The 25104-nt window shown below is 37.1% G+C and overlaps 1 protein-coding gene across 7 annotated transcripts in view; it reads right to left on the reverse strand.

The window, feature by feature from the left end:
• The window catches only part of Cnksr2 (connector enhancer of kinase suppressor of Ras 2), a 230361-nt gene extending 210048 nt beyond the window's left edge, over positions 1–20313 (reverse strand). For 5 of the 7 annotated variants that reach the window (XM_021187765.2, XM_021187763.2, XM_029534593.1 and 2 more), the window contains exon 1: positions 19769–19915. In XM_021187765.2, the coding sequence (XP_021043424.1) occupies positions 19769–19832 (64 nt within the window). In that variant the 5' untranslated portion in view covers positions 19833–19915. Of the gene's footprint in view, positions 1–19768 lie in introns of all 7 variants that reach the window. The other 2 variants (XM_021187764.2, XM_021187762.2) reach the window with 2 other exon arrangements.
• Positions 20314–25104: the final 4791 nt, after the last annotated feature.

Below are 25104 nucleotides of genomic sequence, written 5' to 3' on the forward strand. Positions count from 1 at the left end.
GGCTTTAAGTCACACTCCTGTAGCAAAAGAGGAACAAAAGTAAAAAAGAGGACTGGCGAAATGGTTTAGTGGGAAAGGTAATTACTACCAAGTCTAAGGGCAGAGTTCCATCCCTGGAACCCCCATGGTTAAAGGCAAGAACTGACCCCTCTATGTTGTTCTCTGACCTCTACATAAGTACCTTGGCACATAGACTCACACACACATGCATACACGCATGCGCGCGTGCAGCCCCCCCCCACTAGTCAAATAAATGTTAATAAAAATTGAAGATAATTGTTTTAAAAAGAAAGGATAAAGGAGAAATATTTATAGTCTAATATCTCAAGATGAATTTCCAAAACAATATTTGTAATGATAAACCCACACTGATGGTGGGTGAATCACAGCTACCTTAAATACAAAGAAGGCACTCTGCTTTTGTTACACAGAAAGTGTTCACTAATGCTCATTTAGTTTTGTAATCCGTATTCAATTAGGCACCAAAATGTAACGGAAATGAAAAAATTCCAAAGAACTGTTATCTCTGGGGGCCATTAAGTCAAATGTGGAAATGAATTAGTTAGCTTAGGATTAGAGACTTCACATTTTAAAGGACAATGTACTGTTCTGCTTTCTTTTTATAGGAAAGAAAAATCAAAAAACCAAAGTATGTCATAAAAGTCCAGCTTCTCATCCTTGTACTCTCATGTTGTGTTTTTCAATTCACTTACTTTAAACCAGTGCTTTTCAAACCTCCTAATGCTGCAACCTTTTAATAGAATTTCTCATGCTGTGGTGAGCCCCAGCCATAAAATTATTTTGTTGCTACTTCCTAACTGTAATTTTGCTACTATTATGAATTGTAATGTAAATATCTAATATGAAGGATATCTGATGTGACCCCCAAAGGTTGAAAAATGCTGCTTTAAACGAAAACATGGTTAAAAAGGTAGTTATGAATGGCTCAGAAATCAACTACTCCTGTCAAGAAAATGCAAAAATACCTTTAAGTTTGAAAGGAAGTATAAAATACTGCATACTAACAAATATGAGCCTATCAATTATCAAATAAAACTAACAACAAAAATCAAGAGAGCCCTGTCTCTCAAATCTTTAAAGTCAACACTGTTAAACTGATTAAAAGAAAGATCTTAATAAATTTCTACAGTTAAAAATACCTCTGAATCATGTAATGTGGACTGACTTTACTTACATAAGATATACTAATGTTAAGAGAGACAAAGTCATTTTCCCAAGGAAAACACAAATGGAAATCACATCTAAGGAGCAAATCAAAACTGCTGGTAATAAAAGAAATTAAAAGCTACTGTAAGATTTTCTAGTAACTTTCCAACCACCACTCTGCACAACATAGGAACTAATTTGCTGACTTAATGTTTCTCAATTGTCCTCAACCCAAATATTACTTGTAACGCATGGATTTAAAAAGGTATTGTTTTACCAGCCGTTCTTTCATGTTCAGTGAGTCAAGCTCAGAGGAAATAGTTCACTTGTTTCTTTTTTTCTTTTCTTCAGCATCTTCATAGTCCTTCATTTTTTATTTTACAATATTAGAGTTGGGCAAATATGGCATTATTATTATTATCATCATCATTATTTAATCTTTTTGGTTGTTGTTTTGACAGTCCACTTGTCATCCCCTTCCCGGTCTGCCCTCCTATTATTCCTGATCCTGTTCCTTCTACTGTCTCCCAGAGGATAAGCCCACTTCCTCACTCCCACCCCCACCCCATCAGACCCCCCCCCCACTCCCTGGGGCCCCAAGCCTCTCGAGGGTTAGGTGCATCTTCTATCACTGAGTCCAGACCAGGCAGCCCTCTGCTGTATATGTGACAGGTGCCTCATATCGGCTGGTTTATGCTGCCTGGTTGGGGGTCCAGTGTCTGAGAGATCCTGGGGAATCAAGGTTCGTTGAGATTGCTGGTCTTTCTATAGGTTTGTCCTTCTTCTCAGCTTCTTCCAGCTTTTCCCTAATTCAACCACAGGGGTCCCCGGCTTCTGTCCATTGGTTGGGTATAAGTCTCTGCAGCTGTCTCAGTCAGCTGCTTTTTGGACCTCTCAGAGGGCAGCCATTCTAGGCTCCTGTCTGTAAGCCCACCATAGCCTCAGTAACAGTGTCAGGACTTGGAGCCTCCCCTAGAGCTGGATCCCAATTTCAGCCTGTCACTGGACCTCCTTTCCCTCAGTCTCTTCTCCATTTTTGTCCCTGCAGTGCTTTTAAATAGGTGAGAGGTTTTGACTGTGAGAAGGCAACCCCATCCCTTCACTTGATGCCCTGTCTTTCTACTGGAGGTGAATTCAACAAGTTCCCTCTTTGGGAACTGTTGGTCATTTCATCTAAGGTCCACTTTCTATAACAAGTCAATACACTCTTCTCATTAAAATGGCTAGGACTCATAAGTACCATATAAGTATCATATTTAAAGCAGAGACTCCAGATTCAATAATTATGATCACTGTATATCAACCTGTGATGTTAAAATTCTAATACTTAATATTCTATCAAAGAAGTAAAATTTCAGTGATTATGATTCTTTTAATAAAATAAAAGCTGAGAAGCTTGAGGAACCTTTATATGGAGGGTCTCCTACTAAGAGGAGATCTAAATTGATTCAAACTTAGTCAGTGATGGATGGCAAAGCCATCAACATCAATGCCTTATGATCTTTGCACTAAGTTCCTCTGCAGAATCAGTGAAATTTAATATCCTATTCATTAGCTGAACTGATTAAAGCATCAGCTGACTCAAGTAAGAAAAAAGTAATTTGAAGAGAACTATTACAGTAAAACTATTAGACAAAGAAGTACGTGTAATAAAAAATACTATATACACATATAATTATCAAAGAATAAAAATATGCTTTAAAATATAATGACTACACAGGTAACAAAAGCTAATAAAAATGAAAGAGCCACCCAGAAGATACATTTTTAAATCAACAAAATTGCTTTTTTTGTACCATATCTTAAAAGCAAGCATGCATTTGTGACATCCAATAAATTATTTTTAAGTTGGAATACATTAAAATCAGTTTTCCTAAAGATCATTTAATGTATTGTAAAGTAATAATCTATTTTTCCACTGTTAAAATGTCACTCCATTTCTACCAAAGTTAGTCATTTTTGAATAATTATTCTTTTGAATTATCCATAAAGCACATTTTCATTATTTCTATTTTTAACTATAGCTTAAAAAGTAAAAAGTTGAGTTACATAAAGAAAAAGTTGGATACATAAAAAATATAGGTATTTGGGGTGAGTACATATGGGGAAAATTTCAGGCTCAACTCAATACTACTGATAATTTGTATTGTCTATAAGATACAGTGTTTCCTATTAAATATCCCTTTAATCTTTTGCCAGTTCTGAGAAGAAATATCAAAATAAAGGAAAAAACATAAAAATGTGTCTTTTGAAATGAATACAGGAGATAACAAGTGTTTTCAGAGCACTTGAAAGACACAACTGACATTTTGATATATGAATAGGAGAATAATAAATTCATGGTAGAATATAAGACTATATTTATAACATAATGATTCTTTGTAATTAACTTCATGGAAGATGCACCTTCACATGAAGTCTAGAAAAGCTTCCAGGCTTACTTCATACCATTTGTATTTCACAAGTCATGCAAATCATACATATGGCTTCTAACTGCCTAAACTATCTTTACTGTCACAATAACCAGTAATAAAACAATCCAAGTCATCTCATGAAGAATATTACTGGGAAGGGTTTTTTCTTTAACTTTTAAATGTATTCCTCTTTCATATAATACATACTGACCACAGTCTCTGTTCCCTCCTCTCCTCCCAATCTCTCCTCCCCCAGATCCACTCCTCTGTTTCCCTTCAGAAAAGGGCAGGCCTCCCAGGAATATCAACCTAACATGGAATATCAAGTCGCGGTAATACTAGTCACCTCCCCTCATATTAAAGCTAGATGAAGCAATTCACTAAGACGAAAAGGATACTGAAAATAGGCAAGAGTTGTCTAAACTTAAACCATCATTTCCAGTCATACCCTGTTCTAATATTTTAATAATCTTGATATACACAGCATGTTTTGTTTTGTGGATTTCTTCAAATACAAGGCTTACTAAAAGCAGGATGATTTCAAATGAAAAACTCTTTTCCATTCTTGAGAACACAGTTTACAAAACTTAGTGTAAAGACAAAAAAACACATCAATGCGTATGCCTAGTAATATATTCACAGAGCATGACGTCCAAACAGTTTTGCAGCATTCTAGCATATCCACGACAATCATCAATATCAGCAGAACTGCACGCTTTTACAGAGATAAATTACTAAAAAAATTATCAGGAACTTGAAGCTGTCTTAATTGTATTTGGTTTGTTGTGGCAAGAATTGATAAGTTCTTGGTTGTATTACATTTAATTATTGCAAGAACAAAATTTCGTTTCAGTAATCTAGAAAACAAAAAGATTCTTAGTAAAAGAAAAACTGTAGGAACTAAACACAAGTTTTAAAGTAGTTACATTTCAAAGTATAATATGATTTCTTGGGGATGTGATGACAGGTCTTAAATTCTAACCATCCTCCTAACCCAAATTCAGCTAAACACATTCCACAGGCCTATCATAATACAATAAGGTGTTACATTTAATGACAAAAGCATTGCAAACTTGCAGTAAAGTAATTAGCAAAAAAAAGTATTTCAGTTTCAGTAAGTCTGCCCTAAGTAAATATGTGTTACTATTTATACACACACTTATATTTATATTGCTGATCAATTATTATGCACCACAACATTTATTTGCTCAAAATTTTCATGCTGTGTTTAACATTCCTGAACAGAAGTGTCTGTGGGAAACAGAAACTACAATTAGAATGAGTACTGAGAGTCTGGCTTTGTGAACAATGTTTAGAATAACACACTCTTCTGTGCAAGAGTCTAACTGCAACTAGTCAGCAGGTAAAATACAGGCAAGAAGCTTAGTTTCGGTAGTTTGCATCCTAAGTATATTAGGATTCTTTCCTATTCATATACATATTCCATGATTACCAAAAGGCAATTTTAAAAAGTTAATCAAGTAAAAGGCTAATTTCAGTGGGATGGTAACCAAGTACAGCGTTCTTTTGCAAAGAAATTACCATATTGTAGTATATATTCATAACCTTAAAATGTTTCTGAAGTAATCCCAAAGGAAGGTTGGGTTGTTATATGGAACAAACCTTCATAATGAAAAACTTCAAGTGATTTTTTTCCTTTGAAAATGTTTACTATTTATAATTTTAGCAAGATATATCAAACCTATTTCACATGAGATATTGCTCTTTTAAATTACCAAAACAAAAAAGTATGTTAAATTTGATTGTTTTTTAAATGAACTTTTAATTTCAATATAGTTTTAAGGTTCACCAAAAAGATGATAAAATAGTAGTAACAGTTTCCAGTTCCTATGTACTTCATATTCCCATGGTGAAGTTGGAGCTAGAATTGATATTTATTGAACTCCCTATTTTATTAATATGTCATTGAACTTTTTCTAATGTACTGTTTTATGTTTCAGAATAGTATCAGTCTACTATGATAACAATTAATCATCATGTGACAAGGTTGGAGGGCATTAGTCAGATACTTCTAAAAATATCTTTAAATTTGTGGTTTTCTAAATTTTTTATGGTTAGGGTAGGATTATAGGTTTGAGGGAAGAGAGCATAGAGAATTGTCCTCATCATATCTTATCAAGGATATATGACATAAAAATTACGTATCGATAATAACTTTGATCACCTGGTCAAGACAGAAATTGCTAGGTTTTTATAAAATTATATGCTTCCCTCTTCCTACACTCTCCTATGTGGAAACAAGTTATCACTAACAACCACAATTAAGGAGTGTGAATGTTAACCACCAGCACCTTATAACTAGGATGACATCAAATGAGTCTGTTCTGTCACTATTGCTCCTAATAGTCACTGTGACCCACCATCTTTTCTGTTTCTTTATGAATATTATACTGAATGTCTTCACATCTTATTGTGTCTTTTAAATTCAGATACATTCACTATATGTCAGAAAAACATGTTCTTTCCCATATGTGCTGGTTATTTTTCTTTTGTTGTTAACTTGATAGAAACTAGTCAACTGAGAACAGGCCTCTCTATCAAAGGAGCCTAAAGCCTAGTCTGTGGTGCATTCTCCTGATTAATGATTGATGTTGGAGGGTACAGCCTGCGGTGGGCAGTGTCACTCTCTGGGTATGCGTGTCCTAGGAGGTATAAGACAGATAACTGCTGAGGATGGAGACCAAGCTAGTAAGCAGCATTCCTCTGTAGTCTCTGCTCAGTTCCAGCTTCCAGGCTCTTGCCCTGCTTGAGTTTCTGTTCTGCTTTTCCTCAAGGATGGACTGTGCTGTGGAAGTGTAAGGCAATCAACCCTTCCCCCCCCCATATTGCTGTTGGCCATAGTGTTTATCATAGCAATAGAAAACAAACTAAGATACATAGATAAACAGAGTCTCTACATAGAGAAATCCATCTTATTTTATCATAAATATTCCTTTTTTTATTACAGAAAAGGGCATTATAGTGATTTTCTTAAGATGGAGTCTTACTATGTTACTGAAGTTAATTTCAAACTGGACTGAAACAATCTTTCTGCCTCAGTCTTTCAAGTAGCTAAGAATACAGATATGTACCACAGTATCAAGAGTCTATTATACTGGTTTTTTAAAATATAAATTATATATTTGTTACCTCCTGTGACTATATTTCAGGATATGTATAGATTTACATATGTATATTATATATATAATATACATGTATATTATATAATATATTGTATAGGTATATGTGTATATAATATATATACAACTAATTATATATGTATATATGTGTATATGATGCACATAATATATAAAATAGATAATGTATATAAAATATACAAATTATGTAAATATATAATCTGTTATATGAAAGTATTTGGTTCAAAAAGTATAAGGTTATTCTCTTTAGAGAATTTATAACATTTATGAAACTAGAAATTTGACTTTTTATACACTAATAAAATCAAGAAATAAATTTTGTTTCCCTAGCGGCTATTCTACTCAGTATCTTTGTGTGGTGTGGGGGAGGTGTACACACACATGCATGTGATTTATCAGTATAGATATAATAATTTACCTGGCAAAGTAGCCTTATTTCAAATTAACCAAAATAAGAAAACACTGCATTTAAATACTAAATCAAAAATCTACAAAGATGAACTTGGAGATCCCCAGTATTATCGCATTCAGGTCTTACTCTTATCAGACTTCTTTTAAACACACATGTCAACAACTGTATTGTGAAAAGAGATGAACTGATTGAAAAAATCCAAAAGAGGAAATTAATTGTCATTTGTGGGGATTTTAAAAGGTAATGTACCCTGCAGTAAAAAGATACGCTTTTTATATCAAGTGGTCAGGGCCAAGTGAGCTCCAAAATAACTGTCAGGGTTCAGTCACTTGCTTCAAGTGCCAATTGTCCTAGGTATTGGGACGATGTCTTTAACAGCTGAGAGACTTCAAATTAATTCTTTCTACAATAACAACTTAAGTTGTTTTATTTGTTTAAAACTTTCGTTCCAATCAGGCTTACTTGAATACTATTAATAAAAACAAGGAAAAATACAATGTATTATTTTGTTTTTACTCTTAACAAATTCTACTTAGGTTGCCCCGTACATACTGGAATAGATGCTTAATGCATATAAAAAGCTATATGTATTACTTCAAATATACTATATCTTCAAACATATTATACCTTACAAATATATACTATACCTTTCATTAGTATTTTATTACAGGTAATTCACTGATCAGACATCTAGCCCAACTTGATCATTCCAAATTTCATACTTATTTCACCATTTTTGATTACATTAAATTTTCTGCAGTATTTAATTTATTTTACTGATTCACTGAACCATCACATGCCATAATTTTAGATGAATAATACTTTTCAAAGAAAAAAATTTAAGAAACCAATTAACATCTGGTAGACATGTAAGGGCTTAAGAACTACAGAATCTCAACAAATAAAATCTTCAGGGAAAGACAGTACAGGTCTTGGGGAAATGACTTCAGGTTGGCAAGCTTGGCAGCAGGTGCCTTTACTGTCTGAGCTGTCTATTGCCCCCTTATCTCATCTCCTAGGATTACTACTAGGAACTGTAAAGTGCATGAGACCTTTATCATTTGGGCAAATGAGAAGAACCAAGGTGTTCTATAATAGTGTTTGCAAAAATATTTCAAAAGATTCAAAAGATTCTGTCATTACAAGTAAGCAAAATTTTTAACTAAAACCACAAGCTAATTCTAACCATGATATTTTCAGCATAAAAATGGCTCCAGAAAAATAGGATGCTTAAGTCTGGGCTGAAAAAAAAAAGATTAAAGATTTAAAAAATTTACTATTTTTTCAGGTCAAACAACTTCTTTCCAAATTTATAGGTACTATGTATAGTATTTACTGGCAAACACAATCATCTTATGTCAAAAGCAATCTTCAACTAAAGCCCAAGTAAATGTAATCTCAAATAACAAGTTTTTACCACAAATAAACTCAAAACATTATACCTAGGGACAAACTAGAAAGACAAATATACATATTCCATTGGACTCTATTAGCAATTTAACATCAAAATGATAGCATCTGTTTTGATAGCTTAAGGGTGTGTGAGCATGCTTCTGGATAAGAGAGGTTTGAATCACTGTCCCCAAAATGACTGCCACAAAGCTTATCCTGCCACCAATATGGAGGGAATAGGAAAGAAACATCTATCTATACCATACAATATAGCAGTGGTTCTCAACCTTCCTAGTGCTGCAACCCTTTAATATAGTTCTTCATGCTGTGGTGACGCCCAACCATAAAATTATTTCATTGCTACTTCATAACTGTAATTTTGCTACTGTTATGAATCATGATGTAAACAGCTGATATACAGGATATCTGATAGGTGGCCCTGTGAAATGAACATTCAACCCCCAAAGAGCCGTAACCCACAGGTTGAGAACCATTGCCATGTAGGCTTTATACCATATAAAATGTGATTTTATGTACATTCTAGTAGTATTAAGAGTTATAAGTGAGATTATTGAGTGCCTATATTTTAAGCAATAGTACCTGACCATTCTGCATCGTGTGTGTGTGTGTGTGTGTGTGTGTGTGTGTATTAATTGATTACATGGTAATTATAACCATCTCATTAGAAAATGAATTCTATGATAATTTTTGGTAAACAAAGTCTAAAAATTATGCCTCTTCATATTTTCAGTTTGTTTTCAAAATGGGAATAAGAAATAAATAAGTAAGTTCATTCTGAGAAACCTTAGCTACCATTTAAAAATTAATAAATATTGAATAATAGTAGTGATGGATGAAGACCACATCTCTAAGTATTTCTTTTTTATTAATCGTTTTATTCATTTACATTTCAAATGATATCCCCCTTCCCAGTTTTCCTTCCACAAAGTCTCTATCCCATCCCCTTTGCCCCTATGAGGGTGCTCCTCCACCCACTCACCCTCTCCTGCCTCACTGCTCCATCATGCCCCTTTGCTGGGGTGTCAAGCCTCCACAAGACCAAGGGCCTCTCCTCCCATTGATGACAGACAAGGCCATCCTCTGCTCCATATATATCTGGAGCCATGGATCCCTCCATGGCTCTTTGGTTGGTGGTTTATTCTCTGGGAGCTCTAGGTGGTATGGTTAGTTGATATTGTTCTTCCTATGTCATTCCCTTCAGCTCCTTCAATCCTTCCCCCTAGCTCTTCCATTGGGGTCCCAGGCTCAGTCTAACAGTTGGCTGTGAGTATCTGTATCTGTATTGGTCAGGTGCTGGTAGAACCTCTCAAGGAACAGTCATACTGGGCTCCTGTCAGCAAGCACTCCCTGGCAACAGCAATGTTTGGGTTTGATGTCTGCAGGTAGGATGGATTCCTAGGTGGGACAGTCTCAGCCTTTCCTTCAGTCACTGCTCCATTCTGTCTCTGAATTTCCTTTAGACAGGAACAATACTGGTTTAAAATATTTCAGATGAGTGGAAGGCCCAATCCTTCAACTGGAGGCCATGCCTATCTACTAGAGGTGGTCTCTACAGGTTCTATTTCCCCTTTGTTGGGTATTTCTGATAATGTTATCTCCCTTGGGTCCTGGGAGTCTATCGCTTCCCTGGAGTCTGGGACTTCCTAGTGGTTACTCCCAGTTCCCCACCCTCCACTGCTCCATATCTCTATTCGATATCCTGACCCTCTGTACTTCTCTCCTTTCCCTTCCAATACCCGATCCTGCCACCTTTTCTACTCCCCCTTCTCTCTCCCTCAAATCATAGTAAAGAAATCTTTTATTCACTTAAATATAAATGGAAGGACTAGTGTTATTGCTGCTTATAATAAATTGCACAACTGTGCTACTAATAAACAATAAGAAAGTAAGATCCAGGATTTCAGATAGACTTCTATTGACTTGTAGGTATTATTTGGGAAAACACGTTGTAAACTGTTCTTGAAATAACAGATGCTTATGGAACAAAATAAAAAGTTCAAGCAAATAACAAAATAGGTTATTGAGCAATATTTTAAAAGGCAACTAACATAATATATTCTTAGGTACCACTGTATCTAAATATTATCCAATCTATCTGACAAGAGTAATGTCTAAAAACATTTATGTCAAGTAAACATATGAGAGATGTATATTTTCAGCTGCATTTATGTTAAAGTAAGTTTTAGTTTACCTAATACTTAGCTTTTGAAAAATTTTACACTGTGCCAAATATTATACAGATGGACATAAATGCTACTTAATTTAAATTTTAGTAAATCACTGAAAGTATTGATAAATCTTAAGAAAGATGAGGAAGATAATGCAAAGCTATATTAGGTTTGTTATAATTTCAATAAAAATCAAAAAAGAAATACATCTTTAAAGCTTTAAATTTTCTATCACAGTGAATGAATGTTTACTTGTAAGTAAAGTTGAAATCCAAGTGCAAATCATAGTTCTGCAAAATTATCTGCAACATTATGGATGACACCAGGGAAACAGGATTGATGCACATATGAACTCACAGAGACTGTGGCAACACACATGGGGCCTTTACAGATTCAATGCAGATGGGGTCCCAGAACTGAGAGGGGGAGGTAGGCATGGGCTCCCATCCCTAACCAAGAAGCTAGCTGCAGTTGACATCTGCTTGCCAAAGGAAAAATTAGTTTTCTCCAATGGAGTCTCATTGGGTATATTAAGCACACATGGGTAGGCCCTGTGACCTGCAGTAGATGGCCAACACAATTGAACTCAATGGGATTTTTATAGACTTTTTGCCTCATATTGCTTTCTTTGGGTGTCCTTTTGTCTTACTAGGCTTTTGCTTGAATATGATGCTTTCTGATTTTTTGTATTTGGGGGTTTTATTTTTTATTTTGTGTTTTTGGGCTGTGTGCATATGTTTCTTGTGGTTTTTCTTTAATGGTTGTGTGTGTGTGTGTGTGTGTGTGTGTGTGTGTGTGCCTATTTTCTTTCTTTCTCTTTCTTTTTTTTTTTTTTTCGAGACAGGGTTTCTCTGTATAGCCCTGGATGTCCTGGAACTCACTTTGTAGACCAGGCTGGTCTCGAACTCAGTAATCCGCCTGCCTCTGCCTCCTGAGTGCTGGGATTAAAGGTGTGTGCCACCACTCCCAGCTGTGTGCCTATTTTCTAAAGAAAGAGAAAGAAAGGGCATGGAGTTGGACAGATGGGAAGGTAGGTTAGAACTGGGAATGGTTGGAGGATGGAACAGTATAATCAAAATATAATGTATGAATATTTTGTTTAAACAAAAACGAGTAAAAAGTTAGCATGCCTATGCCAAGGTCTTAAGAATTCAGTTATGGTAACATATGCATTACCATCTTTAAATTGAGAGGAGAAATATTTAATTAGGAAATGCTCTAGGAGTGTTTATTTAGTAGCACATTACTCTCAAGAAATCCACATGGTACTCATTCATTCAACAAGCAATATTTTATATTGAGTCTTCTACATATGTTCTTACAAAATAATCTCCAAATGTTAAACAAAATAAACTTACATATACTTTAAAATATCAAAATTATTTTTATCAAACACAGGAGGAAAGATAGAAAATTATAAAAAATATGAATTTAAAAGTATCCCAAGTATCTTAATTTCTAATAATAAAATATAAGTTCTACATTAAATATAAGTAATAATAATATGTTTAATTAAATGGAGTTTTTTCCAATTATTTCCTTAGTTAAGCCAATTGTATTTTCACTATGGAAAAATATATTTAATTATATTGTATAAACTATTATTAAGCCCTTATATGGAAATTAAAAACCCAAAGGGATTCTATACCTCTACCAGTCTCCCATATGCTCTCAAGTATAGAGTTCTTTCTGAAATATAAAATGGTGAAATAATCAAGATATTTGACTGAAGGAAAATAAATGTTTAGAAAAGGTTTATTTTAATTGTTAAACTAAATATTTGTTTCTAGGTGTTAGTATATAATACTAGCCTATTTAAATTAGAAAATAAGATCTGTGTCATATTTGTAATACTTATGGCATAAACACCAGTGTCATCCATTCACTCATTGAAATTATTAATATTTGTTAACAAAACAATTCTAAGCCATGATTTAGGACAGTAAATTGGGTAGAGTCAACACAACTAAGAAGTATAGATAATATAACCCTCTCTTAGTCTATATTCTGGCATACAGCATGCATGTTGGCAATGAAGTGTCTATTAAATCATGAGACTTTATGTACATGCCTGGTCATCTAGGAAAGCAGATTGGCTGGCAGAGCAGTAACCTGAAAATAAATGTGTTTATTCCTTAACTCAACAAATATTTTCTGATTGTATATATTACCACATACTGTTTTATATCATTGTTACATAAAATAGATAGGGTCCCTGCCATCAATTAGTACAACAGTTAGACATCAGTTAAATAATGATACAAATGAATGATAAAATAAAAATGGCAAGTGGGACATAAGAGATGTAGGCTGTACTACAAGAACATACAGGGGTTGGGGATTTAGCTCAGTGGTAGAGTGCTTGCCTAGCAAGCACAAGGCCCTGGGTTCGGTCCTCAGCTCTGATAAAAAAGAACATACAGCTAAGGATTCTTATGAGTTTGGGGGAAGATGGGAAGACTTTTCTGATGCGTAGAAGGAAAAGTCTGAGACCTGAAGAATCAATAGAACTTAATAAAGTGAAGAAAAGAATCAAATACATATAAAGTACAAAGGCCTAGCTGTGGGCAAACAAAAAGGGCTAATGTATCCAGTGTCTGATGTCTGTCATGAGCCTCACCTCACAAAACCTTCATCAGGGTCTCATAGGTCGTGTTATAGACTTTGAACTTTAGCCTAAAACAATGAAAACCATTTTTAAAAACCACCAAGGGAAGGAAGAAGTGAGAGGATATGATTAGTTACAAATCACTCTTAAGGAGTTCATTGAGGCTTAAGGTTTATGGATCACACCAAATGAAGATGCTACAATTATCATGACCTTAAGAGAAAAAGTCAAAAGTTTGCCCTCTGTAATGATAATAGAAAAGAGAAACACATAGTACATTAAATTTACTTTTTCTAGACCAGTTTTCAAACTTTTCTACTGACATTTCCACAGTTGCTGAATAGAGTGAACTCATAAACCTGGGAGATCTGAGAAATGTAGCTTTAAACAGCCCGCTGCAAGCCTAAAATTCTTAAAAATCATCCATTTTGTTTTCTGTATCATAGATATATATTTGTTTTAATTTAAAATAATATTTAAGTTTTTTTGAACAAAAATGAACTATTCGGCTTTCGATCATTTGCCCGAGAAATACACCATTTTCAAAAGCACAGACCTATGCTATGCGTGAAAACTGTGTTCTCACTCACTGGATATTATACAACACAATGGTTCTGTATTTGGGACTATATTTCCTGTTTTCAGACACTAAATAACTATGAAAATCATGAAAAAAGTTTTACACTACACTTTTTCCAAATTACTTGCTCTCTATTGCCCCCTTTACATTAGTTCAGATACACTGGCCTTCTGCTACACTACAAAAATGAACACTGCATATTTCAAAATAAGCCTGACGTGTGACGTACTGTAAAGAAATTATATCGAAAGCTAAAAGTCATTAGGAACAATTAAGTTCTAATCCGGGGTTGTGCTCCTATAAGTGAAAATGATAATTTAGCATTACTTTACAAACAGTACTGATATTCAAAAGCCTAGTTTCATTCTTTACAGAAGGATTTGGATCAGTAAAATTCTAAATATCAAACATAATGTTAATGATGTAATTAATCTTCAAAATAACTACTTTAACATTATTTCTAGATTATTCCTTAGAAACAGATTTTAAACAGCTGTACCAATTCAATACACATTCTTTGTGGGCTGATTTTTTGGCAGCCAAAGTTTTAGAATGTGGTATTTATTTAAACTCAGGACATGATGAGAGTTTTATTGTCTTGCTCATATGCAGATTTGTTCTTGTACTTTTTGTCACCTACTCACACTCCTCCCTCACTTTCCCTCCCCTACCCACTTTTCCCACTTCAACCAGACAAAGCCAGATAAACTCTTTCAGTTAACACCGCTATTGCACCTCTAGAATCTCTTGATGTGCCTCCTACATTAAGATACATTTCTTTTAGAATCTAACTTAATAATGTAAATGGTTGCTATACCCCCACTCTCCCCTTAGATCCCTTCTTGGTCCACAAATCTATCATCTTTTTCGAATTGGTGTTTGCATGCATAACACAAACTTTTAAGCATGTTCTAAGTGGACTAGTTGGTTCCTGTTTTTTTCCTGGAAAACCTTTTTGGTGTTTGTTTGTTTTTGTTTTTTAATAGCATTGCTGTCTCTTATAGAAGAAAATTTCTTTAAAGCAGAGAATAATTGTGAAACTCCATTAAAACACTTTCCATGCAGGTGCACTGAGTAAATAATAACCCAGGAACAGAATATAGTAATATACGTAGTTGCTTTCTTCCTAATCAGGAATAAATTGAGTATTAGAAATCAAATGTCAATGACACTAAAAATCAAATGTTTCTTGTGGACCACACATATACCAGAAGATAAAATCTTCTTCACATAAAATAACAAAATTCCCCATTAGAAAAATTTCCTGTCAAACCCAGAGTAGATGGCTGCTGTGCCCATCTAGTCACCGTGTATTTGACAAAATAACGATTTTTCCCAAAAGTAATATAGACAATGTGATCAATTAAGTTTAACATCTTTCTCTAACATCATGTGCAGTTTCAAGTTCCTAAATAAATATTTCTGATTTCTTTCCCTCAATTCAACCCAAAATTTTGACAATTTCCTTTATAAAATTAAGATACATTTCAACCTAAGTTCTGATATCCTATGAGGGAAGAAAAATAATTATTAATCACCTGTCCAAATTTGTCTTCTCAGACATAGTCTCTTCTATATCACCTCACATTTACACTGAATAGACATGTAATCACTACCTTTCTCCCAGTATAGGACTGTATTTAAAACAGTAGGGTTTAAAAAAAAAAAACTAAAAGAAGGAATTTCATTTTCTATCCTCAAGATGGCTGAGTCATTAGTATAGAAATCAGAAGTCAGGGACTGCTTCTTGAACAAAATGGATTATTATGAACAAGAAAGAGTAGAGCAGCTGATTGCGGAATAGGTTAAAAACTATTTTAAAATGTAGAGGTTTTTTTTTTTAAGGGATCATAATTCTGTAAGATTGATGAGCATTAAGTCCCAGAGATCAGAAGAAAACGCCAGCACAAGTAGGTCTGCTTCACTCTGCAGATGATAGTCATTTTATTTAACCCAGAAAGAGATTAAAACTCGATTGAAGAGTGCCACAGAGGGAAATAAATAGTCCTGGAAAAGAATTATCTTGATCATGTGGATAGTTTGCATTAGTCTCAAAGCTCAAAAACTTATGAAAGGAAGAGTAGAATTATTTGGTATAAGATGAACAAGGAAATTTAATAATAAAAATAATAAGAGGAACACTGAAGTGTTCAGAGGTTTTTATTATATTTCAGAGACTCACAGATTAAGACGTATTTCCAGGATTTTCAAATAAACAGGAACTGAAAAAATAATATTCTAGAATAATAGGCTTAGTTGCAAATTAGTTATTGGCTTACATTATCATCTATGACTTTTCTCAATAACTTACTTGCCCTTGATTGTTTTGAAAGATGTTTTAAGATTATCAAAACTATAAGATGATTGAACATGCTTTCCACTTGAATGCTGGTTTCAAGTGCTAAAACACAGGCTGTGTCTATTTTCTCCAAAAGTAATTTATACACTTAATTTTTAATTAATGTAAAAGTTTATGAGCTATCACCAAATACTCAAAACTACTATCAAAATAATCTGGAATAGAAATCCTTATTTTAGTGACTCATAAATGGATCATGTATTGTATATTTACTGCAACTAACAATGACAATGTGCCATATCAAATATACATTGCTAGCAAAAAAACTCAAAAACCAAAACAAAACAAAAAACTGAACAGTGCTGCATTTACAAAGAGTGCATGAGCAGCTTATATCCTTGCTAATCATATAGACATTTTATATCAGTATCTCCTTCAAACATATTTCAATAAAAATAATAGATCAAAATTAATTGCCACATTAATGGTTCTTCATTAAACGAGTCTTGAACACACACTATGAAAGCCCCCAAAATTTATTTTTATCTTTCATTTCATCCTTTGAGGACTTAGTTTCTATATAATTTCTAGAAATCTCATGAAATCATAAACATATGATCTAATTGACTTTTTTTCTGCCTGGTAAATAAAAAAAGTCTAGAAATAATAATGTATGTGTCTTACTAAAACAGTATAGGTAGCTACACTTTCACTGTAGCTGAAACCTATAAGTATTAAGGATGATGAAGGTGTCACACAAATAACACACTCTGAAGAACTCCCAGAATGCTACAACTATTCAGGAGCCTTACTCATGTTTTAGGGTCTGGGGATGTGGCTCACTTGATGCTCGTAGGAAACATGATAACATGTTGGAAGCCCTGAGTTTGATCCCAAGCACTATATAAAACCAGGAGTGGTGGCTTATGCCTGTAATCCCAATTCTGGGGTAGTGGACAAAGCAGGATCCAAAACCCTAGATCATGATTGGCTATAGAGAAAGTTCAAGGCCAGTCTTTACTATATGAGATCCCTTTTCAAATAAACAAACAATAAATAAAGTGTTGCTTATGCCTTAGTACTGGCTTTATAACACTATATATTTAAAAAAAACATTAAGCAAGGTCTAATCAACTCAAAGCTATAGGCTAAATTACTAGTTGTCTTTCCAACATTTCTGTTACTGAGGAAAGTGAAAAACTATTTTTTAAATGTCATTTTTTTTAAGTTTACTGGGTAAAATAGTAGAGAAAATTAACTAAGGTAACACTATAAGGAGCAAGTTGAGGAAATTCTCATCTCCTCGAACTATTTTTAGAAATCTCATTTTCTGATAGGATCTGAAATGTATATGACTATCACAGAAAATTTAACAATAAGCATTTTAGGACTAAGCAGCTAACTGGGACCTGAACTTGATAATTAAAGCTGCTACTCTCCTAGTCTCTCATTCAGTCTTTTGTTCTACAAAGGCATGTAAATTCTATCTTGGTTACCTAACTGATCCTCTTAGGTAACTATAAAATGTGTTACCAACAGGTACAAAAACAAGTTATCCAACTTAAATATCATGTAGTCTTTACCAAAGTTCAAAGAAACTCCATTTTGCACTGGAGAGATTTTTAAAGGACATACATCATATGCTGTGCTTGCTTCAGGGGACCTAAAGCAGTGGAGAGAAAGGAAGCAGCAAGCATGTAGCTGGGTGGGAGCTAAAGAAGATGGAGTATGCAGTGCTCATTACAGGCATCATGGGAATTTCTAGAAGGCAATCCCATGAAGCCAAGACACCATTACTCTGGATGTTGTTGCAGCAACAGACCCAAAACTAAACTCACCTTTTAGAGAAATTCAAAGAAAGCATTTTAATTAAACATTCTTACTTCCTGTGACTACTCTGTCATCCATGACTAAGAAACTGAAAAGACAGAATTTTCCTGAGGCGCGCGCATGTGTGTGTGTGTGTGTGTGTGTGTGTGTGTGTGTTTGTGGGAATCCAGGAAGCTGGAATTTTAATAGCAAATATGGAGAGAGAACAAGCAGCAGAAAAGATGAGGCACTGTTAGACTCTGTCTTAGTCATCTTTATAACCCCCATGGCAACCAATGCACTGCACACAAGGGGCAGTGGATAAATAATGAATTAGGTTTAATTCAATTCACTTGCACTTACACTGTGCTTCGCAGTTACAAAGCATTTTTCTTACATATGAGATGAGAAAATCAAAGTAAGTGAGAAGTAACAGGGCAAATCAGGGAGAAAAGGAAGCAAAACGCATAAAGAGAAACCCTATAAGAATAGGCAAATGTCCTAAATGGTGGGGGAAAAATACGGGCAGAATTTAATTTCTCCCTACTACCTTTAATCCCTTCCATCTTTGAGTATATATAGAGCTTAGAAAGTCTGACTGCTTAACAAGCCTTAGGAAAGGGGCTCCTTCCTCTTTGAAAGGGCATTTTCACAGATAAGGCTTGAAGCATATCTTAAGTTTGTCTGCTCGGGTAGGTACGACCTCAAGCAAAACTCGCATATTCCCCAAGCATTTTCCAAGCATGTCCAAAAATCTTTTATTCCAATGTAAGCATCCCCTTCGCAGAGTTCAGTCTGGGGATGGACTGGAGAGGTCCCCAACAAGCCCCTCAACTCAGACAACAGAGGGAGATAGTGAGACAGGAAAACCAGGAGACTAGAGAAAAAGCCTACATTTGCGTCTAGGAGGAGGGCGAAGGTTTGAAACTGGTCATTAGAAATTGTCGGGAGTGTGTGTGTGTGGGGGGGGGAGCCTTCAATATGGAAGAAAGGAGAATACTTGAATGCACATCACTTTAAACCTAATGTTGGACCCTTAACAAGAAGCCACAAGAGGTTTAAAGCCACCGCAGACCTCAACCTAGGAAAGCTAAGGACATGCTGGGGTGCGCAGGAGGAATCCCACATGTATCAGCTTGGATGCTGTCCTAAAGGAAGCATGTTACCCCAAAGTAGCTCGCCCCCTTCCCGATCATCTTCAGCCCAGCATGGAGGAGGGGGTTCCCAGCTTCCAACTGGAGCGACTGCATCCTGACCCCATTATGCGGGCTTAAAAGTTGCCAGGAGAGTTGGCGCTGGGGAAGGCACTTGGCAGGGCGAGACCTAGAAGGGGCCTCGGGTTTCCAGGAACAAAGGGGCTGGTGAAGGGGCAGCCACGAGAACAGGTCCCACGGGCTCCTCCCTTAGCAGGGAAACAGGGTCGCCGCATCCTCTCAACCCAAGGCGTCGAGGGAAGCGGGAAGCGGGGAAGCTGCGCGGGGATTCCACCGCCCTGCTTCTAGCTTCAACCAGGTGGCGCCCGCCGCCCTCTTGCTCCCCGCGCCCCTCCAGCTGAAGACAAAAGGAGTCTAGGGTCCCTGGGCCCCTGCCAGAGCCAGAGGACCCCCGTCCATCCCCAGGGAGGACCCTCTGCAATCGGTTGGAAGCTCCCAGGACGGGTTATGCCCTGGCCGGCACCCCTCCCTCGTACTGGGACCCTGTGCCCCAGTGTCGCCTCGCCCTCCCCACAGAGGGCATTACCTTTCATCCAGTCCACTACTTGACTCGGAGTCCATTTGCTCACCGGTTCCATTATCAGAGCCATGGGCGGCGGGGTCGGTGCCGCGTGGGACGCGGAGCTCGGACAGAAAGCCAAGTCCGCAGCCCGCTGCGCCCTCAGGTGGGGTCGGTGGCCGGCCGCAGCCTCCCGGGGTGGGCGGCGCGGAGAGGGTGGCTTTTGTGTGTCGGTCCCAAGGCTGGAGCGTCGGAGGTGGCTGCGGTGGGAGCGGCGACGGCCGGCCAGCCGGCCGGGATAAGACGCCGGGGTCGGCTGGGTCCCAGCCCAGGCGGCAACCGCAGCGGCAGAGTCCGCGGCTCAGCCCGGGGTGAGCGTCCCTAGGGGCTTCAGTTCATGGCTCGAGCCCCTGAGGGTCGCGGCAGGGAAAGAAAGAGGCGCCGGCGCACGGTCGCAGCCAACTTGCCCGCTCGCTCGCCTGGCGCGCGGGAGTGGAGCCCCCGGCACGACGAGCCGCCCGGCGGAAATGACGAGGGGCCTCCTGCCACCCAAAATATCTCTCCGCAGCCCTCGGGTGCGGGGCGCGCGCTCCACGAGCCCCCCGCCCCGCTCGCCGCCGCGCGGTCCCGCCCCCAGGGCCGGCAGCCGGTGCGCGCGAGCCCTGTGCGCGTGCGTGGGCCAGCGCGCGTGGCCGCCGCCCGACTTCTATCAGACACGCGGGCCAGGTGTGGGCTGCTCGCGCTCCCGCCTTCCCGCCCCGGGGGTCGCACTCGGCTGGAGCCGCGCAGGAGGGCGTGTGCGGTGGCGCCTGGAGTCGGGGAGCCAGCCGCTGCAGCTGGAGGCTCGCCCAGCCCCGGGGTTCGTTAGGCAGTCAGGTGCGGCGGCAGCAGGAGAGTGGCTCCCAGTGGCCTCCCAGGCGAGTCAGAGAGACGGGTCACCCCACCAGTTGAACGGACGACCCTGGGTGGCGGAGGAGGGTACTATAGCCCCCAGTCTCAAGCTCTCCTCTCCACGGGGGTGGGGGGGGACGCTGCAGAACTGCTAGGGTGACAACGGGAGTCCTGACTGTTCTCTCTGTCGCCCTCGCGGCTGCTGAGTTGGCTCCCGAGGTGACTCCTCCGGACCCTGCGGAGAACATGGGATGTGGGCTTCTGCAGATGGGAGCTGGGCTCTAGCCAGAGACGCCCATAGGAGACTAGATGGCTTGTGCTGTCGGATCTCCCCAAGGTGATAAAAGGAACCCGGGAAGTCAGAGCTGTCAACTGCAAGAGGCTTCAGTCTCTGGAACCCCACACGTGCCTCTTCCCAGGCTCTGCTTCAGTTGTTGGCCAACTCCTTCAACACAAGGTCCCCGACATCTATTTTACATGATGTCATTTTGTGTTCAGTCGTTCTTATATAAGAACCGAAGAGTAATAACGGGACTTAAAGTTAGTGACAAATTCCAAACATAATGTTTCACATATTGTTTGCTTCAAAAAACCTATGCATGCTTCTATACAACGTTTAGAAATATACAGTTTGCCTAAATGAGGCTTCACTTTCAATGACAATTCTAGAGTGTCTAGTAGCAAACTCTACCACCATTATAGCTGGTTTCCCCCCCCCCCCTCGGTATAATTCTTAAACAGTTACATTGAGTAAACAAGAAACTTCTTTTATTTCTGTAATCATTTCAATAATGTCAATAAATCATGCCAGTTCCTTCTGTACCCATTTTGTCTAACTCAAGTTTATAAGATACAGAACACCACTTTCTTCAGCTGGAATGGCTTGGCAAGTTCTCCCCCAACACAGGAGGAGGCAAAACAGTAGTAGATAACATATTGATGTTTTCATGCTAGTTCTACAAACAAATAGCATTTAAGAAGCTTGTGTTCAGACTTGTTTACTAATAACCCAAACTCCAAAATATACACATAAAATTTAAAAAAGAAATTTACAGGGGACTGGAGAGATGGCTCAGCGATTAAGAGCAATGACTGCTCTTCCAGAGGACCTGAGTTCAATTCCCAGCTTTCATATAGCAGTTCACAACTATCTGTAACTCCAGTTCCAGGGATCTGACACTCTCACACGGTCACACATGCAGGCAAAATAAATGAAATAAATCTATTTTAAAAAGAAATTTAGATTATAAATTTAGAAATTTAGATTATAAAACAAGTAATGTTATCAAAATATTACTACTAATAATAACACACATTTTATTAAGCAAAGTGCTAATCACTTTGTTTTATTCTAGCCTCAAACTAGCTCTACTGTTAGCTACATCTTACAGCTGAGACTTTAGCCATTACATCCTATCCCCTAGATCTATTACACATAGTTATATAAATTACACATGTTAAGTAAATTAGTATGTATGATTGTAGCAACAAGTTCATTTCAGAATTTCAACTTGGAAAACAAGCCAAAAGGTTTGTATCAGTATCATAAAATGGACAGTTGTTGTGAATGGGAGGTCCATGGAAGATCTCCTGGATGGACATCATCAAATTGTTAACCAAAAAGAAGTCTGAGATACACCATGAATTTCTCTGATCCCTATCTAACCAGAAATGGTGAGAATATAGGACATGACCAAATATGGCAGCAACAGCGAGATGCAGGCTGAAAGCCTGGCCTTCTGTGACAAACAGCCATACTGTAAATCATAATGCAGGTAAGTGAAAAGTAAAGTATCACTTGTCTGATGAGCAGGATATCAAGAAAAATGCCTCAGGCCAGGGTGTAGTCTTATAGACAGATGATAGATAGATAGATAGATAGATAGATAGATAGATAGATAGATAGATAGATAGATAGACAGACAGGGGGAGCAGGAGAGATGGAGAGAGAATATAGATAAGGAAAGATAAATTGGTTGAAATTATGTGACAAGACCACTGTAAAAGAAAATGAGAAAGTAATATTGTAGAGAAATAAAAGACAATTTTGAGGAAGGCCCTATGTTAGATTGAGGGAGTACATAGTTCCCTTCAATTTGTGTTACAGTTAGGCTTTTTTGTTTTTGTTTTTGTTTTGTTTTGTTTTGTTTTGCCCAATCATGTAAAATGACTGTAAAACTAAATATAAATCTAAGAATGAACCAAACTGTGAGTATAGATTCCTATTGTCTAACAGATTATACGATGGCCTTAAGCATTTTTCGTAAATTCTCCTCCCTTTGGTTCACCAATAAAATATAGCATTTGACTTTGACAATCTAATCAGCAGAAATTATTTCAATCTTTTCAAAACAAAACAGGCTCTTCACTTTATGCATCCTTGATTTGGGGAGGGGAGAGAAATGAAAGGATTGAGTCATCACTGCTCTCATTCTTTTATTCTTTAACTACAGATGACTCAGCTGAATCTTTGTGGCATTTTTCTTTCCACAACTGTTCAAGTAAGCTACCATTTATGTAGTCTGCCTCTTATTCAAAATTTAACATCTTGCTCCGTTTTTTTTGTAAGTATAGTATAATGTGACTTTATAAAAGCCTCGTCAACTTAATATTGCCTTTTCTTAGTATACAATACAATTTTTAAAGATTAGGAGTAAAGTGTATTATTGTAAATTTATACAAAAATATAATGAACCAATTAGTATGACATCACACATTATTCCACAGGCTAGATTTAAAAGCCAAACTATGAACCTTTGGAAAGAGCCTCAGATTCTTTTTTTAATTCAAGCAGAGTAGAAATATTAAGTTAATTAAGTTAATTGCATATATACTTTTTGAGATATTTGCAACCATATCAAAATGAATCACTTGAAATAATCTTTTTTAATGTCAATCCAATTTGTGACACTGGTTGATGCTTTGTTCCTATAGATTTCAAAATAAAAATGAAAACCCCTTAACCAACATATCCTCTGTTAAGATTTTAGAGTGTAATGTGCTCTTAATTGGCTTTAGATGAAGAATTTACAACTAGTCCTCTAACTGGATCTTATTTTTAGGAATTTCATCAGCTAGGATGGGAGTCTTCCACTAAAGGAAGGACTTTTAAGCCTTTGTCTCTTTGGAGAACTAACATAAATGTATTCCAAATTGGGCTTATAGGGATATGGACTTTTGCTTACCACTTATTTTGCAAAGATATGTTGTATTACAAGATATATTTTAATCTTTTCCTTATCTAAAAATTTACTTATCTTAAAGTCGCTCTGTAGTCCAAGTTGGCTTTGAACTCTTCAAGTCTCCTACATCAGACTCGCAATTGCTGAGATTACAGGTATGCACTATCATGCCTCAGCTTCCCGCTTTCTTAATAAGCAATGTTTTCTTGTATGAATTTATCCCTTTAGTCTTTTACTTTTGAATAATACTGATCACTAAAACATGGAGAGAACAATTATATGATATCTCATATGTTAAAATAGAGAAAATAAGAGCCTCCCCTTTTTCATTAGTTTATCATAGACAGTACCTGTAATTTCAAAAGTAGGTGTATTATTTAGGCTGGCTCATACTCTCCCCCTTGATCATAAAAAACACCTCAGCAATTCTGATAAGATTAATAACAATAAAAGAAAGGACTAGTGGTTCCCAAGAATAATGTAAAAATCTTATTCCAGAGAAAGCTTAGTGAAATTTCTGGAATAATGTTACTTCCAGTATAAGTCACCTAACAGCTATCAATTAAGAAAACAGCCTCTCTGATAGCTACCTAAGTTTCCAGTCTCCCAAGAATCATGTATGAAGTAACCTTAATAGTAAATAGGCCTCAATGCACTTCTCCAGGCCATATCTCCCTTTAGATTTAGTGGGGGAGAAAGAGCACTAAGAGACGATAATTCAATTAGTAGGATCATTTCTTTGTTGTTGTGCCTCCAAGCTAAGCTGTATTAAATCAAGTCATGTCCTTTTCAACCAAGATTTACAGCAATCCTTTCTAAGTGAAGAGAAATTGGCCTGAGTTTCAGTTGTCCCAGTGGAGGTGTTTAAGGGCTCTTTCCAATGCTGTCCCCAGTTGTATTAATCACAATCTAACAAAAACCCCAGAGCCCACCAAGATTAGTTTTCTTAATACATAAAGCCCTTGCCCACCAGGGAAGTTTCTAATATACTTGGCAGACATTAGTGAAGGACATATAAATTTGCTATTCAAAATTTTTGAGCACCATCAAAAATGCTGGCTCAAGTTATACATTCTTTGATGAGAAAAAAATTATCTTAATTTTATATATGCAAATGGACAGGATACTCATATGTTGGTAGGGGAAAATGGACATTTACAATTCATTTAATAGGATAATGTGATAAGTACAAAGATAGATATGCCCACAGCTATGCAAAGAGGAGACGTTAACTGCTATGTAGAGAGAAGAGTTTAACAGCTATAAAGAAGACTACATGGAGGGCTGAAT

This window comes from Mus pahari, chromosome X (assembly GCF_900095145.1).
Source record: "Mus pahari chromosome X, PAHARI_EIJ_v1.1, whole genome shotgun sequence".
Taxonomy (NCBI): Eukaryota; Metazoa; Chordata; class Mammalia; order Rodentia; family Muridae; genus Mus; species Mus pahari.